Consider the following 25,429-nt stretch of genomic DNA (forward strand, 5'->3'; position numbering starts at 1 on the left):
TCGCCATTGGAGCAATTTGGGTTACTAGCCCGACACTCTGACCGCTAGGCTACCTGCCGCCATGTAAACAGCTGAGAGATGGAGCTGGTGTGTGCATTCTGTAAGTTGTTAAGGTCGGGCTTAGTCTGGCTGTTGGACTGAAAGCCCAGTCTGGCTAATGCAGTGGGTTTGGTAGACTCATTCTCTGATTGACAGATGGCAAGCTAATCAATGACCGGCTGACTGATTGACTGGCTGACTGATTGACTGGCTGACTGATTGACTGGCTGACTGATTGACTGGCTGACTGATTGACGGGCTGACTGATTGACGGGCTGACTGATTGACGGGCTGACTGATTGACGGGCTGACTGATTGACGGGCTGACTGATTGACGGGCTGACTGATTGACGGGCTGACTGATTGACGGGCTGACTGATTGACGGGCTGACTGATTGACGGGCTGACTGATTGACGGGCTGACTGATTGACGGGCTGACTGATTGACGGGCTGACTGATTGACTGACAGGTGGGACTTGAGTCTCCATGGAAGAGCTGCACCCCAGGTTTTACTTTGCCACAGTACAGAGATGGATACAGGGCCTACTGCACCACAGGGCCTACTGCGCCACAGGGCCCACTGCGCCACAGGGCCCACTGCGCCACAGGGCCCACTGCGCCACAGGTGACTCAAATCAAATATTATTCGTCACATGCTTCATAAACAACAGGCGTAGACTAACAGTGAAATGATTACAGGCCCTTCCCAACAATGGAGAGAGAAAATACAGAAATAATAGAACAATTATAACACGAGGAATAAATACACAATGAGTAACGATAACTTGACTATATACACGGAGTACCAGTACCGGGTCAATGTTCAGGGGTACCAGGTCATTGAGGTAGATATGTACATACAGGTGGGGATAAAGTGACTGATAATAAACAGGAGCAGCAGCATCTGTGATTAGTCTGAAGAGGTAGTGTGAAGTTACCGTGCAGATCGTTGGCCCATATTGGAATGTCTGAGTCCCCAAGTCCCATCCTGCGTCACAGGGCCATCTCTGCTCAGTGGCTCAGTGGAAAGAGATGAGATGTGAAGTCCCAGGTTCATTCTGTTTGTATCGACATCACAGGACCAGCTTCTTCTGTGATACTGGGCCCAGAGAGGACAGCACAGGACCAGATTCTACAGGGATACTGGGTCCAGACAGGACGTCACAGGACCAGATTCTACAGGGATGCTGGGTCCAGACAGGATGTCACAGGACCAGATTCTACAGGGATACTGGGTCCAGACAGGACGTCACAGGACCAGATTCTACAGGGATGCTGGGTCCAGAGAGGACAGCACAGGACCAGATTCTACAGGGATACTGGGTCCAGACAGGACGTCACAGGACCAGATTCTACAGGGATGCTGGGTCCAGACAGGATGTCACAGGACCAGATTCTACAGGGATACTGGGTCCAGACAGGACGTCACAGGACCAGATTCTACAGGGATACTGGGCCCAGAGAGGACAGCACAGGACCAGATTCTACAGGGATACTGGGCCCAGAGAGGACGTCACAGGACCAGCTTCTTCTGTGATACTGGGTCCAGTGAGGACATCACAGGACCAGCTTCTTCTGTGATACTGGGCCCAGAGATGATGTCACAGGACCAGATTCTACAGGGATACTGGGTCCAGACAGGACGTCACAGGACCAGATTCTACAGGGATACTGGGTCCAGACAGGATGTCACAGGACCAGATTCTACAGAGATACTGGGTCCAGACAGGACGTCACAGGACCAGATTCTACAGAGATACTGGGTCCAGACAGGACGTCACAGGATCAGATTCTACAGGGATACTGGGTCCAGACAGGACGTCACAGGATCAGATTCTACAGGGATACTGGGTCCAGACAGGACATCACAGGATCAGATTTTACAGGGATACTGGGTCCAGACAGGACATCACAGGATCAGATTTTACAGGGATACTGGGTCCAGACAGGACATCACAGGACCAGATTGTATACTGGGTCCAGAGAGGGAAGAGAAGACTGTAGTTTGAGGCAGGGCTAGAGAGGAGAGAGAGAGTAGAGAAAGTCATGTTTATTGTTCATTTCCGATTTAGTTTATTTCACTATTGTTTCACTTGCTATGGCAATGTAAACACACTGTCCCATGCCAATAAAGCCCATTTGAGTTGAATTGAGAGAGAGAACAGAAAGAGAGCCCAGCCCCGACCCTATGTTAGTTCAGTTCCCTTTGACAGGAATTAGTCTTGGATCTTCAACACAGCACAGAGTAGTATAGCCTAAGTTTATAGCTGTAATCTAGGACTGTGATGAAGGCCTATAGCTGTAATCTAGGACTGTGATGAAGGCCTATAGCTGTAATCTAGGACTGTGATGAAGGCCTATAGCTGTAATCTAGGACTGTGATGAAGGCCTATAGCTGTAATCTAGGACTGTGATGAAGGCCTATAGCTGTAATCTAGGACTGTGATGAAGGCCTATAGCTGTAATCTAGGACTCTGTGATGAAGGCCTTTTGCTGTAATCTAGGACTCTGTGATGAAGGCCTTTTGCTGTAATCTAGGACTCTGTGATGAAGGCCTTTTGCTGTAATCTAGGACTCTGTGATGAAGAGAGGGAACCAGAGTAAAATGTTCTCAGAATCTGCCTGCAACCTAAAAATAAACATTCCCAAAACAGGCGACATGTTCACATCTGTTCTCAGAACGTTTAAAAAAATTAAAAAAATACGTTCAGTTTTACCGGTCAGGAAACGTACGGCCTCGTTCCCACAACCAGTGTGAAACCAAAAAACGTACGTTCCTACAACTTCCATGGAATAAAAATGTGCTAGCTGGGTAGATTCTCCCATGTGCCTTAGTTAGTTAGCTAGCATGTTTTAATTCAGTAAATCCTATTTATAGCACCAGGCAGGAGAGCGGGGGGGGGGGGGGGTACAGTGATGTCTATTTAAGGCAGTTGAAGCAGCAGGGGTGCACTTCAGCTATGGGGGCCATCCTAAGTGCCAGGGATAGAGAGAGAGATTTTGGTATCTCAAATTTGAATGTAATGTTTGTAATTTTGTCTTTTAATCATTAGATGTTTTATTTGTTTTGACCGTAGAGCAGCACTTTGGAAACAGGTGTTGTATATATTTTTACCCAAATCAATTAAATTAAATTAAATTCAGGGCTAGGGGAACATATTCATTTGAAGGCTCTAATCAGGCCTGGTCCATGGCTATATGAGATGTTCTGTAGGTTCACTCAGCTCTGATCAGGTCTGGTCCCTGGCTATATGAGATGTTCTGTAGGTTCACTCAGCTCTGATCAGGCCTGGTCCCTGGCTATGTGAGATGTTCTATAGGTTCACTCAGCTCTGATCAGGCCTGGTCCCTGGCTATATGAGATGTACTGTAGGTTCACTCAGCTCTGATCAGGCCTGGTCCCTGGCTATATGAGATGTTCTATAGGTTCACTCAGCTCTGATCAGGCCTGGTCCCTGGCTATATGAGATGTACTGTAGGTTCACTCAGCTCTGATCAGGCCTGGTCCCTGGCTATATGAGATGTTCTATAGGTTCACTCAGCTCTGATCAGGCCTGGTCCCTGGCTATATGAGATGTACTGTAGGTTCACTCAGCTCTGATCAGGCCTGGTCCCTGGCTATATGAGATGTACTGTAGGTTCACTCAGCTCTGATCAGGCCTGGTCCCTGGCTAGAGATCCCTGGTTTAGACACCCCTCCTAAGAGATCCATAGACACCCCTCCTTGGAGATCCATGGTTAAATATCTCTGGTTAGCGATGACGCTGTACTGTAATGCAGGTTGACTCTGCTCTGCACTGCACACACAACCATGCACCCAACACGCTGTACTGCAGGCTGGCTAATATAAATATCATCAATAGAACGGACCTCCCGTTTCATGTCGATGATGGCATAATGGCCTTTCTATCGGTTCTATATCTGTGGGCTGACTGGCATAGAACAGCAATGATGCACATCCATGTCACCTGATCATACCCAGCACCCTGACGGAGACGTACCCAACACCCTGACGGAGACGTACCCAGCACCCTGACGGAGACGTACCCAGCACCCTGACGGAGACGTACCCAGCACCCTGACGGAGACGTACCCAGCACCCTGACGGAGACGTACCCAGCACCCTGACGGAGACGTACCCAGCACCCTGACGGAGACGTACCCAGCACCCTGACGGAGACGTACCCAAGCACCCTGACGGAGACGTACCCAGACACCCTGACGGAGACGTACCCAGCACCCTGACGGAGACGTACCCAGCACCCTGACGGAGACGTACCCAACACCCTGACGGAGACGTACCCAACACCCTGACGGAGACGTACCCAACACCCTGACGGAGACGTACCCAGCACCCTGACGGAGACGTACCCAGCACCCTGACGGAGACGTACCCAACACCCTGACGGAGACGTACCCAACACCCTGACGGAGACGTACCCAGCACCCTGACGGAGACGTACCCAACACCCTGACGGAGACGTACCCAACACCCTGACGGAGACGTACCCAACACCCTGACGGGACGACCCGCACCCGCGGGCTACCCAGCACCCTGACGGAGACGCCCACACCCGCGGGCGTACCCAACACCCTGACGGAGACGTACCCAACACCCTGACGGAGAGACGTACCCAACACCCTGACGGAGAGACGTACCCAACACCCTGACGGAGAGACGTACCCAGCACCCTGACGGAGAGACGACGTACCCAGCACCCTGACGGAGAGACGTACCCAACACCCTGACGGAGAGACGTACCCAACACCCTGACGGAGAGACGTACCCAACACCCTGACGGAGAGACGTACCCAACACCCTGACGGAGAGACGTACCCAACACCCTGACGGAGAGACGTACCCAACACCCTGACGGAGAGACGTACCCAACACCCTGACGGAGAGACGTACCCAACACCCTGACTGAGAGACGTACCCAACACCCTGACGGAGAGACGTACCCAACACCCTGACGGAGAGACGTACCCAACACCCTGTTTCTCATCCTCGTGCACTGTCCTCCCCCTCCCTCCCTCCCTCTCCTTTAGTTTTCTCTCTGTGTGAGTAATTCTGACAGGCCATGTCCGCCTTTAAAAGGCTTCTTCTCTGCTCAGGGCAACAGTGACATGCTGTCTTGTGTTGTCCCTAAACTAATTCAACTCATGTGGAGACCATATAGGAACTAACTCTGGGAGGGAGGGAGAGTCCTACCACCTCTTCTACTTAGCCAGCCTCCCTCCCTCCCTCCCTCCCTCCTTCCCTGCCTGCTCAGACAGCTGTGTGTGTTGTAACTTGTTTCTACTGTGTAAAACTCTCTCATTACTGTGACAGAATGCATTCAGGTGCTTATCACACACACACACACACACACACACACACACACACACACACACACACACACACACACACACACTCACACACACACTATGCAGGCCACTTATTATGTTCCTCATTTCTGTTTCAGTGTCACATTCCTTTCTGTCTGTGTCTATTCCTTTAGGTGGTGGTTATTGTGGGTTTGGTCTAGTTGTGGTTGCTGGTTTTTCATAACAGAGTAGTTTAGCTGTGTCTCTGTCTCTGTGTCTGTCTGTGTCTGTGTCTGTCTGTGTATGTGTCTGTCTGTGTCTCTGTCTGTCTCTCTGTCTCTGTCTGTCTGTGTCTCTGTGTCTGTCTGTGTCTCTGTCTCTGTGTCTGTCTGTGTCTGTGTCTGTCTGTGTATGTGTCTGTCTGTGTCTCTGTCTGTCTCTCTGTCTGTCTGTGTCTCTGTGTCTGTCTGTGTCGCTGTCTCTGTGTCTGTGCACACTGGGGTGAGGCTCCTGGGGAGAACATGTTCTTGTCTAGAGGGAGATGTACTTCATTATATACACATGTACAGGATACAGTGTCAGCAATACTACATTATACACACATGTACAGGATACAGTGTCAGCAATACTTCATTATATACACATGTACAGGATACAGTGTCAGCAATACTTCATTATATACACATGTACAGGATACAGTGTCAGCAATACTTCATTATATACACATGTACAGGATACAGTGTCAGCAATACTTCATTATACACACATGTACAGGATACAGTCAGCAATACTTCATTATATACACATGTACAGGATACAGTGTCAGCAATACTTCATTATACACACGTACAGGATACAGTATCAACAATACTACATTATACACACATGTACAGGATACAGTGTCAACAATACTACATTATACACACATGTACAGGATACAGTGTCAACAATACTACATTATACACACATGTACAGGATACAGTGTCAACAATACTACATTATACACACATGTACAGGATACAGTGTCAACAATACTACATTATACACACATGTACAGGATACAGTGTCAACAATACTACATTATACACACGTACAGGATACAGTATCAACAATACTACATTATACACACATGTACAGGATACAGTGTGAACAATACTACATTATACACACATGTACAGGATACAGTGTCAACAATACTACATTATACACACATGTACAGGATACAGTGTCAACAATACTTCATTATACACACGTACAGGATACAGTGTGAACAATACTTTATTATACACACGTACAGGATACAGTGTCAACAATACTTTATTATACACACATGTACGGGATACAGTGTCAACAATACTTTATTATACACACGTACAGGATACAGTGTCAACAATACTTTATTATACACACATGCACAGGATACAGTGTCAACAATACTTTATTATACACACATGTACAGGATACAGTGTCAACAATACTACAGTATACACACATGTACGGGATACAGTGTGAACAATACTACATTATACACACATGTACAGGATACAGTGTCAACAATACTACATTATACACACATGTACATGATACAGTGTCAACAATACTACATTATACACACGTACAGGATACAGTATCAACAATACTACATTATACACACATGTACAGGATACAGTGTGAACAATACTACATTATACACACATGTACAGGATACAGTGTCAACAATACTACATTATACACACATGTACAGGATACAGTGTGAACAATACTTTATTATACACACGTACAGGATACAGTGTCAACAATACTTTATTATACACACATGTACGGGATACAGTGTCAACAATACTTTATTATACACACGTACAGGATACAGTGTCAACAATACTTTATTATACACACATGCACAGGATACAGTGTCAACAATACTTTATTATACACACATGTACAGGATACAGTGTCAACAATACTACAGTATACACACATGTACGGGATACAGTGTGAACAATACTACATTATACACACATGTACAGGATACAGTGTCAACAATACTACATTATACACACATGTACAGGATACAGTGTGAACATTTAGATCCAACAGTGGTAGATTCCTGTAAAATAATGTTCCTGTAAACAATATATACTGTCTGTCCTTTTTTATTTCAAATTGAACGTTATTTATACAGCACCTTGTGTACAAACTGATTTGTCTGTTTATATGAAGAGGCTCAACTGGTATTTGTAAAGTTGATTTCAAACAGACAATATAATACTTTTCTTTCTCTTTTTCTCTCTAGGGATGGAGGGGCGCCCCCTCATGGCAGGGCCAGAGACTACTGAGTTCCTCCACCGCTCCAGAAGGTGAGTGTTTATACCGCACTCTGGCATGGAGGCATTATGGGTAATGTGCTTTGGTGTTGACAGCTGAGTCATATAGATTTTTCAGTCAGCAACAGATGTAGTTGTGGAACAGCTGACTTTACGGTGGTGCTCAGGACTCGAGGTAGAGCCTCAGGCCTCAAGTCAAAGGCAGAGAGGGGTAGGGGCTTCCCCTTTCAGTTCCAGAGAGGGTTAGAGGGGTAGAGGCTTCCCCTGTCAGTTCCAGAGAGGTGTAGAGGGGTAGAGGCTTCCCCTTTCAGTTCCAGAGAGGTGGAGAGGGATAGGGGCTTCCCCTGTCAGATCCAGAGAGGTAGAGAGGGGTAGAGGCTTCCCCTGTCAGTTCCAGAGAGGGGTAGAGGGGTAGAGGCTTCCCCTGTCAGTTCCAGAGAGGGGTAGAGGGGTAGAGGCTTCCCCTTTCAGTTCCAGAGAGGGGTAGAGGCTTCCCCTGTCAGTTCCAGAGAGGGGTAGGGGCTTCCCCTTTCAGTTCCAGAGAGGGGTAGGGGCTTCCCCTGTCAGTTCCAGAGAGGGGTAGGGGCTTCCCCTGTCAGTTGCAGAGAGGGGTAGGGGCTTCCCCTGTCAGTTCCAGAGAGGGGTAGGGGCTTCCCCTGTCAGTTCCAGAGAGGGGTAGGGGCTTCCCCTGTCAGTTCCAGAGAGGGGTAGGGGCTTCCCCTGTCAGTTCCAGAGAGGGGTAGGGGCTTCCCCTGTCAGTTCCAGAGAGGGGTAGGGGCTTCCCCTGTCAGTTCCAGAGAGGGGTAGGGGCTTCCCCTGTCAGTTCCAGAGAGGGGTAGGGGCTTCCCCTGTCAGTTCCAGAGAGGGGTAGGGGCTTCCCCTGTCAGTTCCAGAGAGGGGTAGGGGCTTCCCCTGTCAGTTCCAGAGAGGGGTAGGGGCTTCCCCTGTCAGTTCCAGAGAGGGGTAGGGGCTTCCCCTGTCAGTTCCAGAGAGGGGTAGGGGCTTCCCCTGTCAGTTCCAGAGAGGGGTAGGGGCTTCCCCTGTCAGATCCAGAGAGGGGTAGAGGCTTCCCCTGTCAGATCCAGAGAGGGGTAGGGGCTTCCCCTGTCAGATCCAGAGAGGGGTAGGGGCTTCCCCTGTCAGATCCAGAGAGGTGGAGAGGGGTAGAGGCTTCCCCTGTCAGATCCAGAGAGGTAGAGAGGGGTAGAGGCTTCCCCTGTGAGATCCAGAGAGGGGTAGGGGCTTCCCCTGTCAGATCCAGAGAGGTAGAGCGGGGTAGGGGCTTGCCCTGTCAGATCCAGAGAGGTAGAGCGGGGTAGGGGCTTCCCCTGTCAGATCCAGAGAGGTAGAGCGGGGTAGGGGCTTCCCCTGTGAGATCCAGAGGTGGAGAGGGGTAGGGGCTTCCCCTGTCAGATCCAGAGAGGCAGAGCGGTGTAGGGGCTTCCCCTGTGAGATCCGGAGAGGGGTAGGGGCTTCCCCTGTCAGATCCGGAGAGAGGTAGAGGCTTCCCCTGTCAGATCCGGAGAGGGGTAGAGGCTTCCCCTGTCAGATCCGGAGAGGGGTAGGGGCTTTCCCTTTCAGTTCCAGAGAGGGGTAGGGGCTTCCCCTTTCAGTTCCAGAGAGGGGTAGGGGCTTCCCCTTTCAGTTCCAGAGAGGGGTAGGGGCTTCCCCTTTCAGTTCCAGAGAGGGGTAGGGGCTTCCCCTGTCAGATCCAGAGAGGGGTAGGGGCTTCCCCTGTCAGATCCAGAGAGGGGTAGGGGCTTCCCCTGTCAGATCCAGAGAGGCAGAGCGGTGTAGGGGCTTCCCCTGTGAGATCCGGAGAGGGGTAGGGGCTTCCCCTGTCAGATCCGGAGAGAGGTAGAGGCTTCCCCTGTCAGATCCGGAGAGGGGTAGGGGCTGCCCCTGTCAGATCCAGAGAGGGGTAGAGGCTTCCCCTGTCAGATCCAGAGAGGGGTAGGGGCTTCCCCTTTCAGATCCAGAGAGGGGTAGGGGCTTCCCCTGTCAGATCCGGAGAGGGGTAGGGGCTTCCCCTGTCAGATCCAGAGAGGGGTAGGGGCTTCCCCTTTCAGATCCAGAGAGGGGTAGGGGCTTCCCCTGTCAGATCCAGAGAGGGGTAGGGGCTTCCCCTTTCAGATCCAGAGAGGGGTAGGGGCTGCCCCTGTCAGATCCAGAGAGGGGTAGAGGCTTCCCCTGTCAGATCCAGAGAGGTAGAGAGGGGTAGGGGCTTCCCCTGTGAGATCCAGAGAGGGGTAGGGGCTGCCCCTGTCAGATCCAGAGAGGGGTAGGGGCTGCCCCTGTCAGATCCAGAGAGGGGTAGGGGCTTCCCCTTTCAGATCCAGAGAGGTAGAGCGGGGTAGAGGCTTCCCCTGTCAGATCCAGAGAGGTAGAGCGGGGTAGAGGCTTCCCCTGTCAGATCCAGAGAGGTAGAGCGGGGTAGAGGCTTCCCCTGTCAGATCCAGAGAGGTAGAGAGGGGTAGAGGCTTCCCCTGTGAGATCCAGAGAGGGGTAGGGGCTTCCCCTGTCAGATCCAGAGAGGTAGAGCGGGGTAGGGGCTTCCCCTGTGAGATCCAGAGAGGGGTAGGGGCTTCCCCTGTCAGATCCAGAGAGGTAGAGCGGGGTAGGGGCTTCCCCTGTCAGATCCAGAGACGTAGAGCAGGGTAGGGGCTTCCCCTGTGAGATCCAGAGAGGGGTAGGGGCTTCCCCTGTCAGATCCAGAGAGGGGTAGGGGCTTCCCCTGTCAGATCCAGAGAGGGGTAGAGGCTTCCCATGTCAGATCCAGAGAGGTAGAGCGGGGTACGGGCTTCCCCTGTCAGTTCCAGAGAGGTAGAGCGGGGTAGGGGCTTCCCCTTTCAGATCCAGAGAGGTAGAGCGGGGTAGGGGCTTCCCCTGTCAGATCCAGAGAGGGGTAGGGGCTTCCCCTGTCAGATCCAGAGAGGGGTAGGGGCTTCCCCTGTCAGATCCAGAGAGGGGTAGGGGCTTCCCCTGTCAGATCCAGAGAGGGGTAGAGGCTTCCCATGTCAGATCCAGAGAGGGGTAGGGGCTTCCCCTGTCAGATCCAGAGAGGGGTAGGGGCTTCCCCTGTCAGATCCAGAGAGGGGTAGGGGCTTCCCCTGTGAGATCCGGAGAGGGGTAGAGGCTTCCCCTGTCAGATCCAGAGAGGGGTAGAGGCTTCCCCTGTCAGATCCGGAGAGGGGTAGGGGCTTCCCCTGTCAGATCCAGAGAGGTAGAGAGGGGTAGAGGCTTCCCCTGTCAGATCCAGAGAGGGGTAGGGGCTTCCCCTGTCAGATCCAGAGAGGGGTAGGGGCTTCCCCTGTCAGATCCAGAGAGGGGTAGGGGCTTCCCCTGTCAGATCCAGAGAGGGGTAGAGGCTTCCCATGTCAGATCCAGAGAGGGGTAGGGGCTTCCCCTGTCAGATCCAGAGAGGGGTAGGGGCTTCCCCTGTCAGATCCAGAGAGGGGTAGGGGCTTCCCCTGTCAGATCCAGAGAGGGGTAGAGGCTTCCCATGTCAGATCCAGAGAGGGGTAGGGGCTTCCCCTGTCAGATCCAGAGAGGGGTAGGGGCTTCCCCTGTGAGATCCGGAGAGGGGTAGAGGCTTCCCCTGTCAGATCCGGAGAGGGGTAGAGGCTTCCCCTGTCAGATCCAGAGAGGGGTAGAGGCTTCCCCTGTCAGATCCGGAGAGGGGTAGGGGCTTCCCCTGTCAGATCCAGAGAGGTAGAGAGGGGTAGAGGCTTCCCCTGTCAGATCCAGAGAGGGGTAGGGGCTTCCCCTGTCAGATCCAGAGAGGGGTAGAGGCTTCCCCTGTCAGATCCAGAGAGGGGTAGAGGCTTCCCCTGTCAGATCCAGAGAGGGGTAGGGGCTTCCCCTGTCAGATCCAGAGAGGGGTAGAGGCTTCCCCTGTCAGATCCAGAGAGGTAGAGAGGGGTAGGGGCTTCCCCTGTCAGATCCAGAGAGGGGTAGGGGCTTCCCCTGTCAGATCCAGAGAGGGGTAGAGGCTTCCCCTGTCAGATCCAGAGAGGGGTAGAGGCTTCCCCTGTCAGATCCAGAGAGGTAGAGAGGGGTAGGGGCTTCCCCTGTCAGATCCAGAGAGGGGTAGGGGCTTCCCCTGTCAGATCCAGAGAGGGGTAGGGGCTTCCCCTGTCAGATCCAGAGAGGGGTAGAGGCTTCCCCTGTCAGATCCAGAGAGGGGTAGGGGCTTCCCCTGTCAGATCCAGAGAGGTGGAGTGGGGTAGGGGCTTCCCCTGTCAGATCCAGAGAGGGGTAGGGGCTTCCCCTGTCAGATCCAGAGAGGTAGAGTGGGGTAGGGGCTTCCCCTGTCAGATCCAGAGAGGCTGCATTCTGCTTAATATAGTTTGGCAATACTACTTGTCAGAGATAGGAGTTTAGGCCTGAGGTGAGCTCAGTACAGTAGATGCCTGGGATTCCCCTGTCAGCTTAGCTTGTCAGTACTACTCAGCACCAGCAGTGGGTTGTGTTGTTTTGGAACAGTAGACTGCCTTTGTGCAGAGTCCTTAATTCCCCTGTCAGCCCTGGACCCAGCAACATTTTCTCCTCAGCTCTGGAGAGACAGAGATGGCTTTGACCCGTCACTGGAGAGAAACCGAGAGTTGATTAGCCTGCCCGAATATTTGGTGGGACGTTAGTTTGGAGCAAACAGCAGTCTCTCTCTCTCAGCCACAGCCAGCAGTCATTAATTTTGAAGGAGAAACTGGCATCTGTTCTGAGGAGAACTGAAAGGTTATGGAGAGGGGGAGAGAGAGAGAGAGAGAGAGAGAGAGAGAGAGAGAGAGGTATTGCAGTCAGGGCTCTGAGTGTTCCGTGCTGAAGTGGGTTTTAATTGCGCTGCCATTATACTAGCATGAGAGGAGGCACAGGCAGCCACACACCCTCATGAGAGAGAGAGACTCAGGCAGCCACACACACACACCCTCATGAGAGAGAGAGAGGGAGAGCCGCAGGCAGGTGCAGTAGACATACACAAGGGTCTCATATCAGAGCCAGAGAGAATTGGATCATGATGATGGGATAGGGTAAGACAAAGGGTGAGGAGTACAGTAGCTAAGGGGAGGGGGGAGGGGTACAGTAGCTAAGGGGAGGGGGGAGGGGTACAGTAGCTAAGGGGAGGGGGAGGGGTCAGAGCTAAGGGGAGGGGGGAGGGGTACAGTAGCTAAGGGGAGGGGGGAGGGGTACAGTAGCTAAGGGGAGGGGGAAGGGGTACAGTAGATAAGGGGAGGGGGGAGGGGTACAGTAGCTAAGGGAATGGGTGAGGGGTACAGTAGCTAAGGGAATGGGTGAGGGGTACAGTAGCTAAGGGGAGGGGGGAGGGGTACAGTAGCTAAGGGAATGGGTGAGGGGTACAGTAGCTAAGGGAATGGGGGAGGGGTACAGTAGCTAAGGGAATGGGGGAGGGGTACAGTAGCTAAGGGGAGGGGGGAGGGGTACAGTAGCTAAGGGAATGGGTGAGGGGTACAGTAGCTAAGGGAATGGGGGAGGGGTACAGTAGCTAAGGGAATGGGGGAGGGGTACAGTAGCTAAGGGAATGGGGGAGGGGTACAGTAGCTAAGGGGAGGGGGAAGGGGTACAGTAGCTAAGGGAATGGGTGAGGGGTACAGTAGCTAAGGGAATGGGGGAGGGGTACAGTAGCTAAGGGAATGGGTGAGGGGTACAGTAGCTAAGGGGAGGGGGAGGGGTACAGTAGCTAAGGGAATGGGGGAGGGGTACAGTAGCTAAGGGGAGGGGGAGGGGGAGGGGTACAGTAGCTAAGGGAATGGGTGAGGGGTACAGTAGCTAAGGGGAGGGGGAAGGGGTACAGTAGCTAAGGGAATGGGGGAGGGGTACAGTAGCTAAGGGGATGGGGGAGGGGTACAGTAGCTAAGGGAATGGGTGAGGGGTACAGTAGCTAAGGGGAGGGGGGAGGGGTACAGTAGCTAAGGGAATGGGGGAGGGGTACAGTAGCTAAGGGAATGGGGGAGGGGTACAGTAGCTAAGGGGAGGGGGTACAGTAGCTAAGGGGAGGGGTACAGTAGCTAAGGGGAGGGGGGAGGGGTACAGTAGCTAAGGGGAGGGGGGAGGGGTACAGTAGCTAAGGGGAGGGGGAAGGGGTACAGTAGCTAAGGGGAGGGGGAAGGGGTACAGTAGCTAAGGGGAGGGGGGAGGGGTACAGTAGCTAAGGGGAGGGGGGAGGGGTACAGTAGCTAAGGGGAGGGGGAAGGGGTACAGTAGCTAAGGGGAGGGGGGAGGGGTACAGTAGCTAAGGGGATGGGGGGAGGGGTACAGTAGCTAAGGGGATGGGGGAGGGGTACAGTAGCTAAGGGGAGGGGGGAGGGGTACAGTAGCTAAGGGAATGGGTGAGGGGTACAGTAGCTAAGGGAATGGGTGAGGGGTACAGTAGCTAAGGGAATGGGTGAGGGGTACAGTAGCTAAGGGGAGGGGGGAGGGGTACAGTAGCTAAGGGGAGGGGGGAGGGGTACAGTAGCTAAGGGAATGGGTGAGGGGTACAGTAGCTAAGGGAATGGGGGAGGGGTACAGTAGCTAAGGGAATGGGGGAGGGGTACAGTAGCTAAGGGGAGGGGGGAGGGGTACAGTAGCTAAGGGAATGGGTGAGGGGTACAGTAGCTAAGGGGAATGGGGGAGGGAGTACAGTAGCTAAGGGGAGGGGGGAGGGGTACAGTAGCTAAGGGAATGGGTGAGGGGTACAGTAGCTAAGGGAATGGGTGAGGGGTACAGTAGCTAAGGGGAGGGGGGAGGGGTACAGTAGCTAAGGGAATGGGTGAGGGGTACAGTAGCTAAGGGGAGGGGGGAGGGGTACAGTAGCTAAGGGAATGGGGGAGGGGTACAGTAGCTAAGGGAATGGGGGAGGGGTACAGTAGCTAAGGGGAGGGGGAGGGGTACAGTAGCTAAGGGGAGGGGGGAGGGGTACAGTAGCTAAGGGGAGGGGGGAGGGGTACAGTAGCTAAGGGGAGGGGGGAGGAGTACAGTAGCTAAGGGGAGGGGGGAGGGGTACAGTAGCTAAGGGGAGGGGGGAGGGGTACAGTAGCTAAGGGGAGGGGGAAGGGGTACAGTAGATAAGGGGAGGGGGGAGGGGTACAGTAGATAAGGGGAGGGGTGAGGGGTACAGTAGCTAAGGGAATGGGGGAGGGGTACAGTAGCTAAGGGGAGGGGGGAGGGGTACAGTAGCTAAGGGAATGGGTGAGGGGTACAGTAGCTAAGGGAATGGGGGAGGGGTACAGTATCTAAGGGGAGGGGGGAGGGGTACAGTAGCTAAGGGGAGGGGGGAGGGGTACAGTAGCTAAGGGAATGGGGGAGGGGTACAGTAGCTAAGGGGAGGGGGAAGGGGTACAGTAGCTAAGGGAATGGGGGAGGGGTACAGTAGCTAAGGGAATGGGGGAGGGGTACAGTAGCTAAGGGAATGGGGGAGGGGTACAGTAGCTAAGGGGAGGGGGGGAGGGGTACAGTAGCTAAGGGAATGGGTGAGGGGTACAGTAGCTAAGGGAATGGGGGAGGGGTACAGTAGCTAAGGGGAGGGGGGAGGGGTACAGTAGCTAAGGGGAGGGGGGAGGAGTACAGTAGCTAAGGGGAGGGGGGAGGGGTACAGTAGCTAAGGGGAGGGGGGAGGGGTACAGTAGCTAAGGGGAGGGGGGAGGGGTACAGTAGCTAAGGGGAGGGGGAGGAGAACAGTAGCTAAGGGGAGGGGGGAGGGGTACAGTAGCTAAGGGGAGGGGGGAGGGGTACAGTAGCTAAGGGGAGGGGGGAGGGGTACAGTAGCTAAGGGAATGGGGGAGGGGTACAGTAGCTAAGGGAATGGGTGAGGGGTACAGTAGCTAAGGGGAGGGGGAAGGGGTGAGGGGTACAGTAGCTAAGGGGAGGGGGAAGGGGTACAGTAGCTAAGGGAATGGGGGAGGGGTACAGTAGCTAAGGGAATGGGGGAGGGGTTCAGTAGCTAAGGGGAGGGGGAAGGGGTACAGTAGCTAAGGGAATGGGTGAGGGGTACAGTAGCTAAGGGAATGGGGGAGGGGTACAGTAGCTAAGGGAATGGGGGAGGGGTACAGTAGCTAAGGGGAGGGGGAAGGGGTACAGTAGCTAAGGGAATGGGTGAGGGGTACAGTAGCTAAGGGAATGGGGGAGGGGTACAGTAGCTAAGGGGAGGGGGGAGGGGTACAGTAGCTAAGGGAATGGGGGAGGGGTACAGTAGCTAAGGGGAGGGGGAAGGGGTACAGTAGCTAAGGGAATGGGGGAGGGGTACAGTAGCTAAGGGAATGGGGGAGGGGTACAGTAGCTAAGGGAATGGGTGAGGGGTACAGTAGCTAAGGGAATGGGTGAGGGGTACAGTAGCTAAGGGAATGGGGGAGGGGTACAGTAGCTAAGGGAATGGGGGAGGGGTACAGTAGCTAAGGGGAGGGGGAAGGGGTACAGTAGCTAAGGGGAGGGGGAAGGGGTACAGTAGCTAAGGGGAGGGGGGAGGGGTACAGTAGCTAAGGGGAGGGGGAAGGGGTACAGTAGCTAAGGGAATGGGTGAGGGGTACAGTAGCTAAGGGGAGGGGGAAGGGGTACAGTAGCTAAGGGGAGGGGGAAGGGGTACAGTAGCTAAGGGAATGGGGGAGGGGTACAGTAGCTAAGGGAATGGGGGAGGGGTACAGTAGCTAAGGGAATGGGGGAGGGGTACAGTAGCTAAGGGAATGGGGGAGTGGTGAGGGGTACAGTAGCTAAGGGAATGGGGGGAGGGGTGAGGGGTACAGTAGCTAAGGGAATTGGGGAGTGGTGAGGGGTACAGTAGCTAAGGGAATGGGGGAGGGGGGAGGGGTACAGTAGCTAAGGGAATGGGGGAGGGGGGGGGGTAAATTATCTAAGGGAATGGGGGAGGGGGGAGGGGTACAGTAGATAAGGGAAGGGGGGAGGGGTACAGTAGCTAAGGGAATGGGGGAGGGGTACAGTAGCTAAGGGAATGGGGGAGGGGTACAGTAGCTAAGGGAATGGGGGAGTGGTGAGGGGTACAGTAGCTAAGGGAATGGGGGAGTGGTGAGGGGTACAGTAGATAAGGGAATGGGGGAGGGGGGAGGGGTACAGTAGCTAAGGGAATGGGGGAGGGGGGAGGGGTACAGTAGATAAGGGAAGGGGGGAGGGGTACAGTAGCTAAGGGAATGGGGGAGGGGGGAGGGGTACAGTAGCTAAGGGAATGGGGGAGTGGTGAGGGGTACAGTAGCTAACGGAATGGGGGAGTGGGGAGGGGTACAGTAGCTAAGGGAATGGGGGAGTGGTGAGGGGTACAGTAGCTAAGGGAATGGGGGAGGGGGGAGGGGTACAGTAGCTAAGGGAATGGGGGAGTGGTGAGGGGTACAGTAGCTAAGGGAATGGGGGAGTGGTGAGGGGTACAGTAGCTAAGGGAATGGGGGAGGGGGGTGGGGTACAGTAGCTAAGGGAATGGGGGAGTGGTGAGGGGTACAGTAGCTAAGGGGAGGGGGGAGGGGTACAGTAGCTAAGGGAATGGGGGAGGGGTACAGTAGCTAAGGGAATGGGGGAGGGGTACAGTAGCTAAGGGAATGGGGGAGGGGGGAGGGGTACAGTAGCTAAGGGAATGGGGGAGTGGTGAGGGGTGGAGTAGCTAAGGGAATGGGGGAGGGGGGAGGCGTACAGTAGCTAAGGGAATGGGGGAGGGGGGAGGGGTACAGTAGCTAAGGGAATGGGGGAGTGGTGAGGGGTACAGTAGCTAAGGGAATGGGGGAGGGGGGAGGGGTACAGTAGCTAAGGGAATGGGGGAGTGGTGAGGGGTACAGTAGCTAAGGGAATGGGGGAAGGGGGAGGGGTACAGTAGCTAAGGGAATGGGGGAGGGGGGAGGGGTACAGTAGATAAGGGAATGGGGGAGTGGGTACAGTGGCTGAGGGGATGGGGGAGTGGTGAGGGGTACAGTAGCTAAGGGGAGGGGGGAGGGGTGCAGGGGCTAAGGGGAGGCGAAGGGGTACAGTAGCTAAGGGGAGGGGAGGGGTGCGGTAGCTAAGGGGAGGGGAAGGGATAGCTAAGGGAATGGGAGGGGTGCGGTAGCTAAGGGAATGGGGGAGGGGAGGGGTACAGTGGCTTAAGGGAATGGGGAGGGGGGGAGGGGCGAGTAGGCTGAGAGGGAGTGGGGGAAGGGGTGAGGGGTACGGTGGCGTAGGGGGAGGAGGGGGGAGGGGTACAGTATGCTAAGGGAATGGGGGAGGGGTGAGGGGTACAGTAGCTAAGGGAATGGGGGACAGTAGCTAAGGGAATGGGGGAGTGGTGAGGGGTACAGTAGCTAAGGGAATGGGGAAGGGTGGGGTACAGTAGCTAAGGGAATGGGGAAGGGAGAGGGGTACAGTGGCTGAGGGAATGGGGGAAGGGGAGAGAGGCTGCGTGAGATGGGGGAAGGGGGAGGGGTGCAGTGGCTGAGGGAATGGGGAGGGGGAAGGAATTTGGTAGGCCTAAGGGGATGGGGGAGGGTGGGGTACATGGGATTCAGGGAGAAGGAGAGGGTTTGCATTGCTGGGGATGGGGAGGGGTTAGAGTTTAGTGGCTCAGGGAATGGGGAGGGGTGCATGCCTAAGGGAATGGGGGAGGGGGAGGGGTACAGTAGCTAAGGGAATGGGGAGGGGGGAGGGGTACATTAGCTAAGGGAATGGGGGAGGGGTGAGGGGTACAGTAGATAAGGGAAGGGGGGAGGGGTACAGTAGCTAAGGGAATGGGGGAGGGGTGAGGGGTACATTAGCTAAGGGAATGGGGAGGGGGGGGGTACATTAGCTAAGGGAATGGGGGAGGGGGGAGGGGTACAGTAGCTAAGGGAATGGGGGAGGGGGGAGGGGTACAGTAGCTAAGGGAATGGGGGAGGGGGAGGGGTACAGTAGCTAAGGGAATGGGGGAGTGGTGAGGGTACAGTAGCTAAGGGAATGGGGGAGGGGGGAGGGGTACAGTAGCTAAGGGAATGGGGGAGGGGTGAGGGGTACAGTAGCTAAGGGAATGGGGGAGGGGTACAGTAGCTAAGGGAATGGGGGGAGGGGTACAGTAGCTAAGGGAATGGGGGAGGGGTGAGGGGTACAGTAGCTAAGGGAATGGGGGGAGGGGTACAGTAGCTAAGGGAATGGGGAGGGGGCAGTAGCTAAGGGAATGGGGGAGGGGTACAGTAGCTAAGGGAATGGGGGAGTGGTGAGGGGTACAGTAGATAAGGGAATGGGGGAGGGGGAGGGACAGAGCTAAGGGAATGGGAGGGGAGGGGTACAGTAGATAAGGGAAGGGGGGGGTACAGTAGCTAAGGGAATGGGGGAGGGGGGAGGGGTACAGTAGCTAAGGGAATGGGGGAGGGGTGAGGGGTACAGTAGCTAACGGAATGGGGGAGTGGGGAGGGGTACAGTAGCTAAGGGAATGGGGGAGTGGTGAGGGGTACAGTAGCTAAGGGAATGGGGGAGGGGTGAGGGGTACAGTAGCTAAGGGAATGGGGCTGAGGGGTACAGTAGCTAAGGGAATGGGGGAGTGGTGAGGGGTACAGTAGCTAAGGGAAGGGGGAGGGGGGCGGGGTACAGTAGCTAAGGGAATGGGGGAGTGGTGAGGGGTACAGTAGCTAAGGGGAGGGGGGAGGGGTACAGAGAGTAGCTAAGGGAATGGGGGAAGGGGCAGAGTAGCTAAGGGAATGGGGAGGGGTACAGTAGCTAAGGGAATGGGGGAGGGGGGAGGGGTACAGTAGCTAAGGGAATGGGGCAGTGGTGAGGGGTGGAGTAGCTAAGGGAATGGGGGAGGGGGAGGCGTACAGTAGCTAAGGGAATGGGGGAGGGGGAGGGGTAGCAGCTAGTCAGGGAATGGGGGAGTGGTGAGGGGTACAGTAGCTAAGGGAATGGGGGGAGGGGGGAGGGGCAACAGTAGCTAAGGGAATGGGGGAGTGGTGAGGGGTACAGTAGCTAAGGGAATGGGGGAAGGGGGAGGGGTACAGTAGCTGAAGGGAATGGGGGAGGGGGGAGGGGTACAGTAGATAAGGGAATGGGTGAGGGGTACAGTAGCTAAGGGGAGGGGGAAGGGGTGAGGGGTACAGGAGCCAAGGGGAGGGGGAAGGGGTACAGTAGCTAAGGGAATGGGGGGGAGGTAGAGTAGCTAAGGGAATGGGGGGAGGGGTACAGTAGCTAAGGGGAGGGGAAGGGGTACAGTAGCTAAGGGAATGGGTGAGGGGTACAGTAGCTAAGGGGAGGGGGAAGGGGTACAGTAGCTAAGGGGAGGGGGAAGGGGTACAGTAGCTAAGGGAATGGGTGAGGGGTACAGTAGCTAAGGGAATGGGGGAGGGGTACAGTAGCTAAGGGGAGGGGGAAGGGGTACAGTAGCTAAGGGAATGGGTGAGGGGTACAGTAGCTAAGGGGAGGGGGAAGGGGTACAGTAGCTAAGGGGAGGGGGAAGGGGTACAGTAGCTAAGGGAATGGGTGAGGGGTACAGTAGCTAAGGGAATGGGGGAGGGGTACAGTAGCTAAGGGAATGGGGGAGGGGTACAGTAGCTAAGGGAATGGGGGAGGGGTACAGTAGCTAAGGGAATGGGGGAGGGGTACAGTAGCTAAGGGGAGGGGGAAGGGGTACAGTAGCTAAGGGGAGGGGGAAGGGGTACAGTAGCTAAGGGAATGGGTGAGGGGTACAGTAGCTAAGGGAATGGGGGAGGGGTACAGTAGCTAAGGGGAGGGGGGAGGGGTACAGTAGCTAAGGGAATGGGGGAGGGTTACAGTAGCTAAGGGGAGGGGGAAGGGGTACAGTAGCTAAGGGAATGGGGGAGGGGTACAGTAGCTAAGGGAATGGGGGAGGGGTACAGTAGCTAAGGGAATGGGTGAGGGGTACAGTAGCTAAGGGAATGGGGGAGGGGTACAGTAGCTAAGGGAATGGGGGAGGGGTACAGTAGCTAAGGGAATGGGGGAGGGGTACAGTAGCTAAGGGGAGGGGGAAGGGGTACAGTAGCTAAGGGGAGGGGGAAGGGGTACAGTAGCTAAGGGGAGGGGGAGGGGTACAGTAGCTAAGGGGAGGGGGAAGGGGTACAGTAGCTAAGGGGAGGGGGAGGGGTACAGTAGCTAAGGGGAGGGGGAAGGGGTACAGTAGCTAAGGGAATGGGGGAGGGGTACAGTAGCTAAGGGAATGGGGGAGGGGTACAGTAGCTAAGGGAATGGGGGAGGGGTACAGTAGCTAAGGGGAGGGGGAAGGGGTGAGGGGTACAGTAGCTAAGGGGAGGGGGAAGGGGTACAGTAGCTAAGGGAATGGGGGAGGGGTACAGTAGCTAAGGGAATGGGGGAGGGGTACAGTAGCTAAGGGGAGGGGGAAGGGGTACAGTAGCTAAGGGAATGGGTGAGGGGTACAGTAGCTAAGGGGAGGGGGAAGGGGTACAGTAGCTAAGGGGAGGGGGAAGGGGTACAGTAGCTAAGGGAATGGGTGAGGGGTACAGTAGCTAAGGGAATGGGGGAGGGGTACAGTAGCTAAGGGAATGGGGGAGGGGTACAGTAGCTAAGGGAATGGGGGAGTGGTGAGGGGTACAGTAGTTAAGGGAATGGGGGAGTGGTGAGGGGTACAGTAGCTAAGGGAATGGGGGAGGGGGGAGGGGTACAGTAGCTAAGGGAATGGGGGAGGGGGGGGGGTAAATTATCTAAGGGAATGGGGAGGGGGGAGGGGTACATTAGATAAGGGAAGGGGGGAGGGGTACAGTAGCTAAGGGAATGGGGGAGGGGTACAGTAGCTAAGGGAATGGGGGAGTGGTGAGGGGTACAGTAGCTAAGGGAATGGGGGAAGGGGGAGGGGTACAGTAGCTAAGGGAATGGGGGAGGGGGGAGGGGTACAGTAGATAAGGGAATGGGGGAGTGGGACAGTAGCTAAGGGAATGGGGGAGTGGTGAGGGGTACAGTAGCTAAGGGAATGGGGGAGGGGTGAGGGGTACAGTAGCTAAGGGAATGGGGGAGGGGGGAGGGGTACAGTAGCTAAGGGAATGGGGGAGGGGTACAGTAGCTAAGGGGAGGGGGAAGGGGTACAGTAGCTAAGGGAATGGGTGAGGGGTACAGTAGCTAAGGGGAGGGGGAAGGGGTACAGTAGCTAAGGGGAGGGGGAAGGGGTACAGTAGCTAAGGGAATGGGTGAGGGGTACAGTAGCTAAGGGAATGGGGGAGGGGTACAGTAGCTAAGGGAATGGGGAGGGGTACAGTAGCTAAGGGAATGGGGGAGTGGTGAGGGGTACAGTAGTTAAGGGAATGGGGGAGTGGTGAGGGGTACAGTAGCTAAGGGAATGGGGGAGGGGGAGGGGTACAGTAGCTAAGGGAATGGGGAGGGGTACAGTAGCTAAGGGAATGGGGGAGGGGTACAGTAGCTAAGGGAATGGGGGAGGGGTAGAGTAGCTAAGGGGAGGGGGAAGGGGTGAGGGGTACAGTAGCTAAGGGGAGGGGGAAGGGGTACAGTAGCTAAGGGAATGGGGGAGGGGTACAGTAGCTAAGGGAATGGGGGAGGGGTACAGTAGCTAAGGGGAGGGGAAGGGGTACAGTAGCTAAGGGAATGGGTGAGGGGTACAGTAGCTAAGGGGAGGGGGAAGGGGTACAGTAGCTAAGGGGAGGGGGAAGGGGTACAGTAGCTAAGGGAATGGGTGAGGGGTACAGTAGCTAAGGGAATGGGGGAGGGGTACAGTAGCTAAGGGAATGGGGGAGGGGTACAGTAGCTAAGGGAATGGGGGAGTGGTGAGGGGTACAGTAGTTAAGGGAATGGGGGAGTGGTGAGGGGTACAGTAGCTAAGGGAATGGGGGAGGGGGGAGGGGTACAGTAGCTAAGGGAATGGGGGAGGGGGGGGGGTAAATTATCTAAGGGAATGGGGGAGGGGGGAGGGGTACAGTAGATAAGGGAAGGGGGGAGGGGTACAGTAGCTAAGGGAATGGGGGAGGGGTACAGTAGCTAAGGGAATGGGGGAGTGGTGAGGGGTACAGTAGCTAAGGGAATGGGGGAAGGGGGAGGGGTACAGTAGCTAAGGGAATGGGGGAGGGGGGAGGGGTACAGTAGATAAGGGAATGGGGGAGTGGGACAGTAGCTAAGGGAATGGGGGAGTGGTGAGGGGTACAGTAGCTAAGGGAATGGGGGAGGGGTGAGGGGTACAGTAGCTAAGGGAATGGGGGAGGGGGGAGGGGTACAGTAGCTAAGGGAATGGGGGAGGGGGGAGGGGTACAGTAGCTAAGGGAATGGGGGAGGGGGGAGGGGTACAGTAGCTAAGGGAATGGGGGAGGGGGGAGGGGTACATTAGCTAAGGGAATGGGGGAGGGGTGAGGGGTACAGTAGCTAAGGGAAGGGGGAGGGGTACAGTAGCTAAGGGAATGGGGGAGGGGTGAGGGGTACATTAGCTAAGGGAATGGGGAGGGGGAGGGGTACATTAGCTAAGGGAATGGGGGAGGGGGGAGGGGTACAGTAGCTAAGGGAATGGGGGAGGGGGGAGGGGTACAGTAGCTAAGGGAATGGGGGAGGGGGGAGGGGTACAGTAGCTAAGGGAATGGGGGAGTGGTGAGGGGTACAGTAGCTAAGGGAATGGGGGAGGGGGGAGGGGTACAGTAGCTAAGGGAATGGGGGAGGGGTGAGGGGTACAGTAGCTAAGGGAATGGGGGAGGGGTACAGTAGCTAAGGGAATGGGGGAGGGGTACAGTAGCTAAGGGAATGGGGGAGGGGTGAGGGGTACAGTAGCTAAGGGAATGGGGGAGGGGTACAGTAGCTAAGGGAATGGGGGAGGGGTACAGGAGTGTTGGTGTATGAAATCATGTTGTTGTCTCCTGCCCCCTCCAGAGGTGACGGTGGTGTAATTGTTATTTACGTTGTTGATGTTGTTGTCTCCTGCCCCCTCCACAGGTGACGGTGGTGTAATTGTTATTTACGTTGTTGATGTTGTTGTCTCCTGCCCCCCTCCAGAGGTGACGGTGGTGTAATTGTTATTTACGTTGTTGATGTTGTTGTCTCCTGCCCCCTCCAGAGGAGACGGTGGTGTAATTGTTATTTACGTTGTTGTTGATGTTGTCTCCTGCCCCCCTCCAGAGGTGACGGTGGTGTACCAGAATGGACTGCCGGTGATCTCGGTCAGTTTGCCGTCCCGTAGAGAGCGATGCCAGTTCACTCTGAAGCCCCTCAGTGACTGTGTTGGGGTGTTCCTCACACAGCTGCAGACGGAGGACAGGGGCATCGACCGAGTAGCCATCTACTCTACAGGTAACACACATATATACACACACACACACACACACACACACACACACACACACACACACACACACACACACACACACACACACACATACTGTATATACACGCACACACACACATGTGTATATATACATGCACACACACACACACACATACATATACACACACACACACATATCTATCCTACCCTGCCTTTCTAAGGTCTTCGAAAGCCAAGTTAACAAACAGATCATCGTCCATTTCGAATCGCACCGTTCCTTCTCCGCTATGCAATCTGGTTTCCGAGCTGGTCATGGGTGCACCTCAGCCACGCTCAAGGTCCTAAACGATATCATAACCGCCATCGATAAGAGACAGTACTGTGCAGCCGTCTTCATCGACCTGGCCAAGGCTTTCGACTCTGTCAATCACCACATTCTTATCGGCAGACTCAACAGCCTTGGTTTCTCAAATGATTGCCTCGTCTGGTTCATCAACTACTTATCAGACAGAGTTCAGTGTGTCAAATCGGAGGGTCTGTTGTCCGGGCCTCTGGCAGTCTCTATGGGGGTGCCACAGGGTTCAATCCTCGGGCCGACTCTCTTCTCTGTATACATCAATGATGTTGCTCTTGCTGCTGGTGATTCTCTGATCCACCTCTACGCAGACGACACCATTCTGTATACTTCTGGCCCTTCTTTGGACACTGTGTTAACAAACCTCCAGACAAGCTTCAATGCCCTACAACTCTCCTTCCGTGGCCTCCAACTGCTCTTAAATGCTAGTAAATCGAAATGCATGCTCTTCAACCGATCGCTGCCTGCACCTGCCCGCCCGTCCAGCATCACTACTCTGGACGGTTCTGACTTAGAATATGTGGACAACTACAAATACCTAGATGTCTAGTTAGACTGTAAACTCTCCTTCCAGACTCACATTAAACATCTCCAATCCAAAATTAAATCTAGAATCGGCTTCCTATTTTGCAACAAAGCCTCCTTCACTCATGCTGCCAAACATACCCTCGTAAAACTGACCATCCTACCAATCCTCGACTTCGGCGATGTCATTTACAAAATAGCCTCCAACACTCTACTCAGCAAATTGGATGCAGTCTATCACAGTGCCATCCATTTTGTCACCAAAGCCCCATATACTACCCACCACTGCGACCTATATGCTCTCGTTGGCTGGCCCTCACTTCATATTCGTCGCCAAACCCACTGGCTCCAGGTCATTTATAAGTCTTTGCTAGGTAAAGCCCCGCCTTGTCTCAGCTCACTGGTCACCATAGCAGCACCCACCCGTAGCACGCGCTCCAGCAGGTATATTTCACTGGTCACCCCCAAAGCCAATTCCTCCTTCGGCCGCCTTTTCTTCCAGTTCTCTGCTGCCAATGACTGGAACGAACTGCAAAAATCACTGAAGCTGGAGACTTATCTCCCTCACTAACTATAAGCACCAGCTGTCAGAGCAGCTCACAGTTCACTGCACCTGTACATAGCCCATCTGTAAATAGCCCATCCAACTACCTCATCCCCATACTGTTTTTTTGTTTTGTTTTTTTGCTCCTTTGCACCCCAGTATCTCTACTTGCACACTCATCTTCTGC

The 25,429-nt window shown here is 54.7% G+C and overlaps 1 protein-coding gene across 1 annotated transcript in view; it reads left to right on the plus strand.

Moving 5' to 3' along the window:
• The window catches only part of mcu (mitochondrial calcium uniporter), a 142,214-nt gene that overhangs the window by 103,477 nt on the left and 13,308 nt on the right, over positions 1-25,429 (plus strand). Inside the window, exons 3-4 of the mRNA XM_071391371.1 lie at positions 7,641-7,704; positions 23,674-23,844. Of these exons, the coding sequence (XP_071247472.1) occupies positions 7,641-7,704; positions 23,674-23,844 (235 nt within the window). The remainder of the gene's footprint in view (positions 1-7,640; positions 7,705-23,673; positions 23,845-25,429) is intronic.

Source organism: Salvelinus alpinus, chromosome 3 (assembly GCF_045679555.1).
Source record: "Salvelinus alpinus chromosome 3, SLU_Salpinus.1, whole genome shotgun sequence".
Classification (NCBI taxonomy): domain Eukaryota; kingdom Metazoa; phylum Chordata; class Actinopteri; order Salmoniformes; family Salmonidae; genus Salvelinus; species Salvelinus alpinus.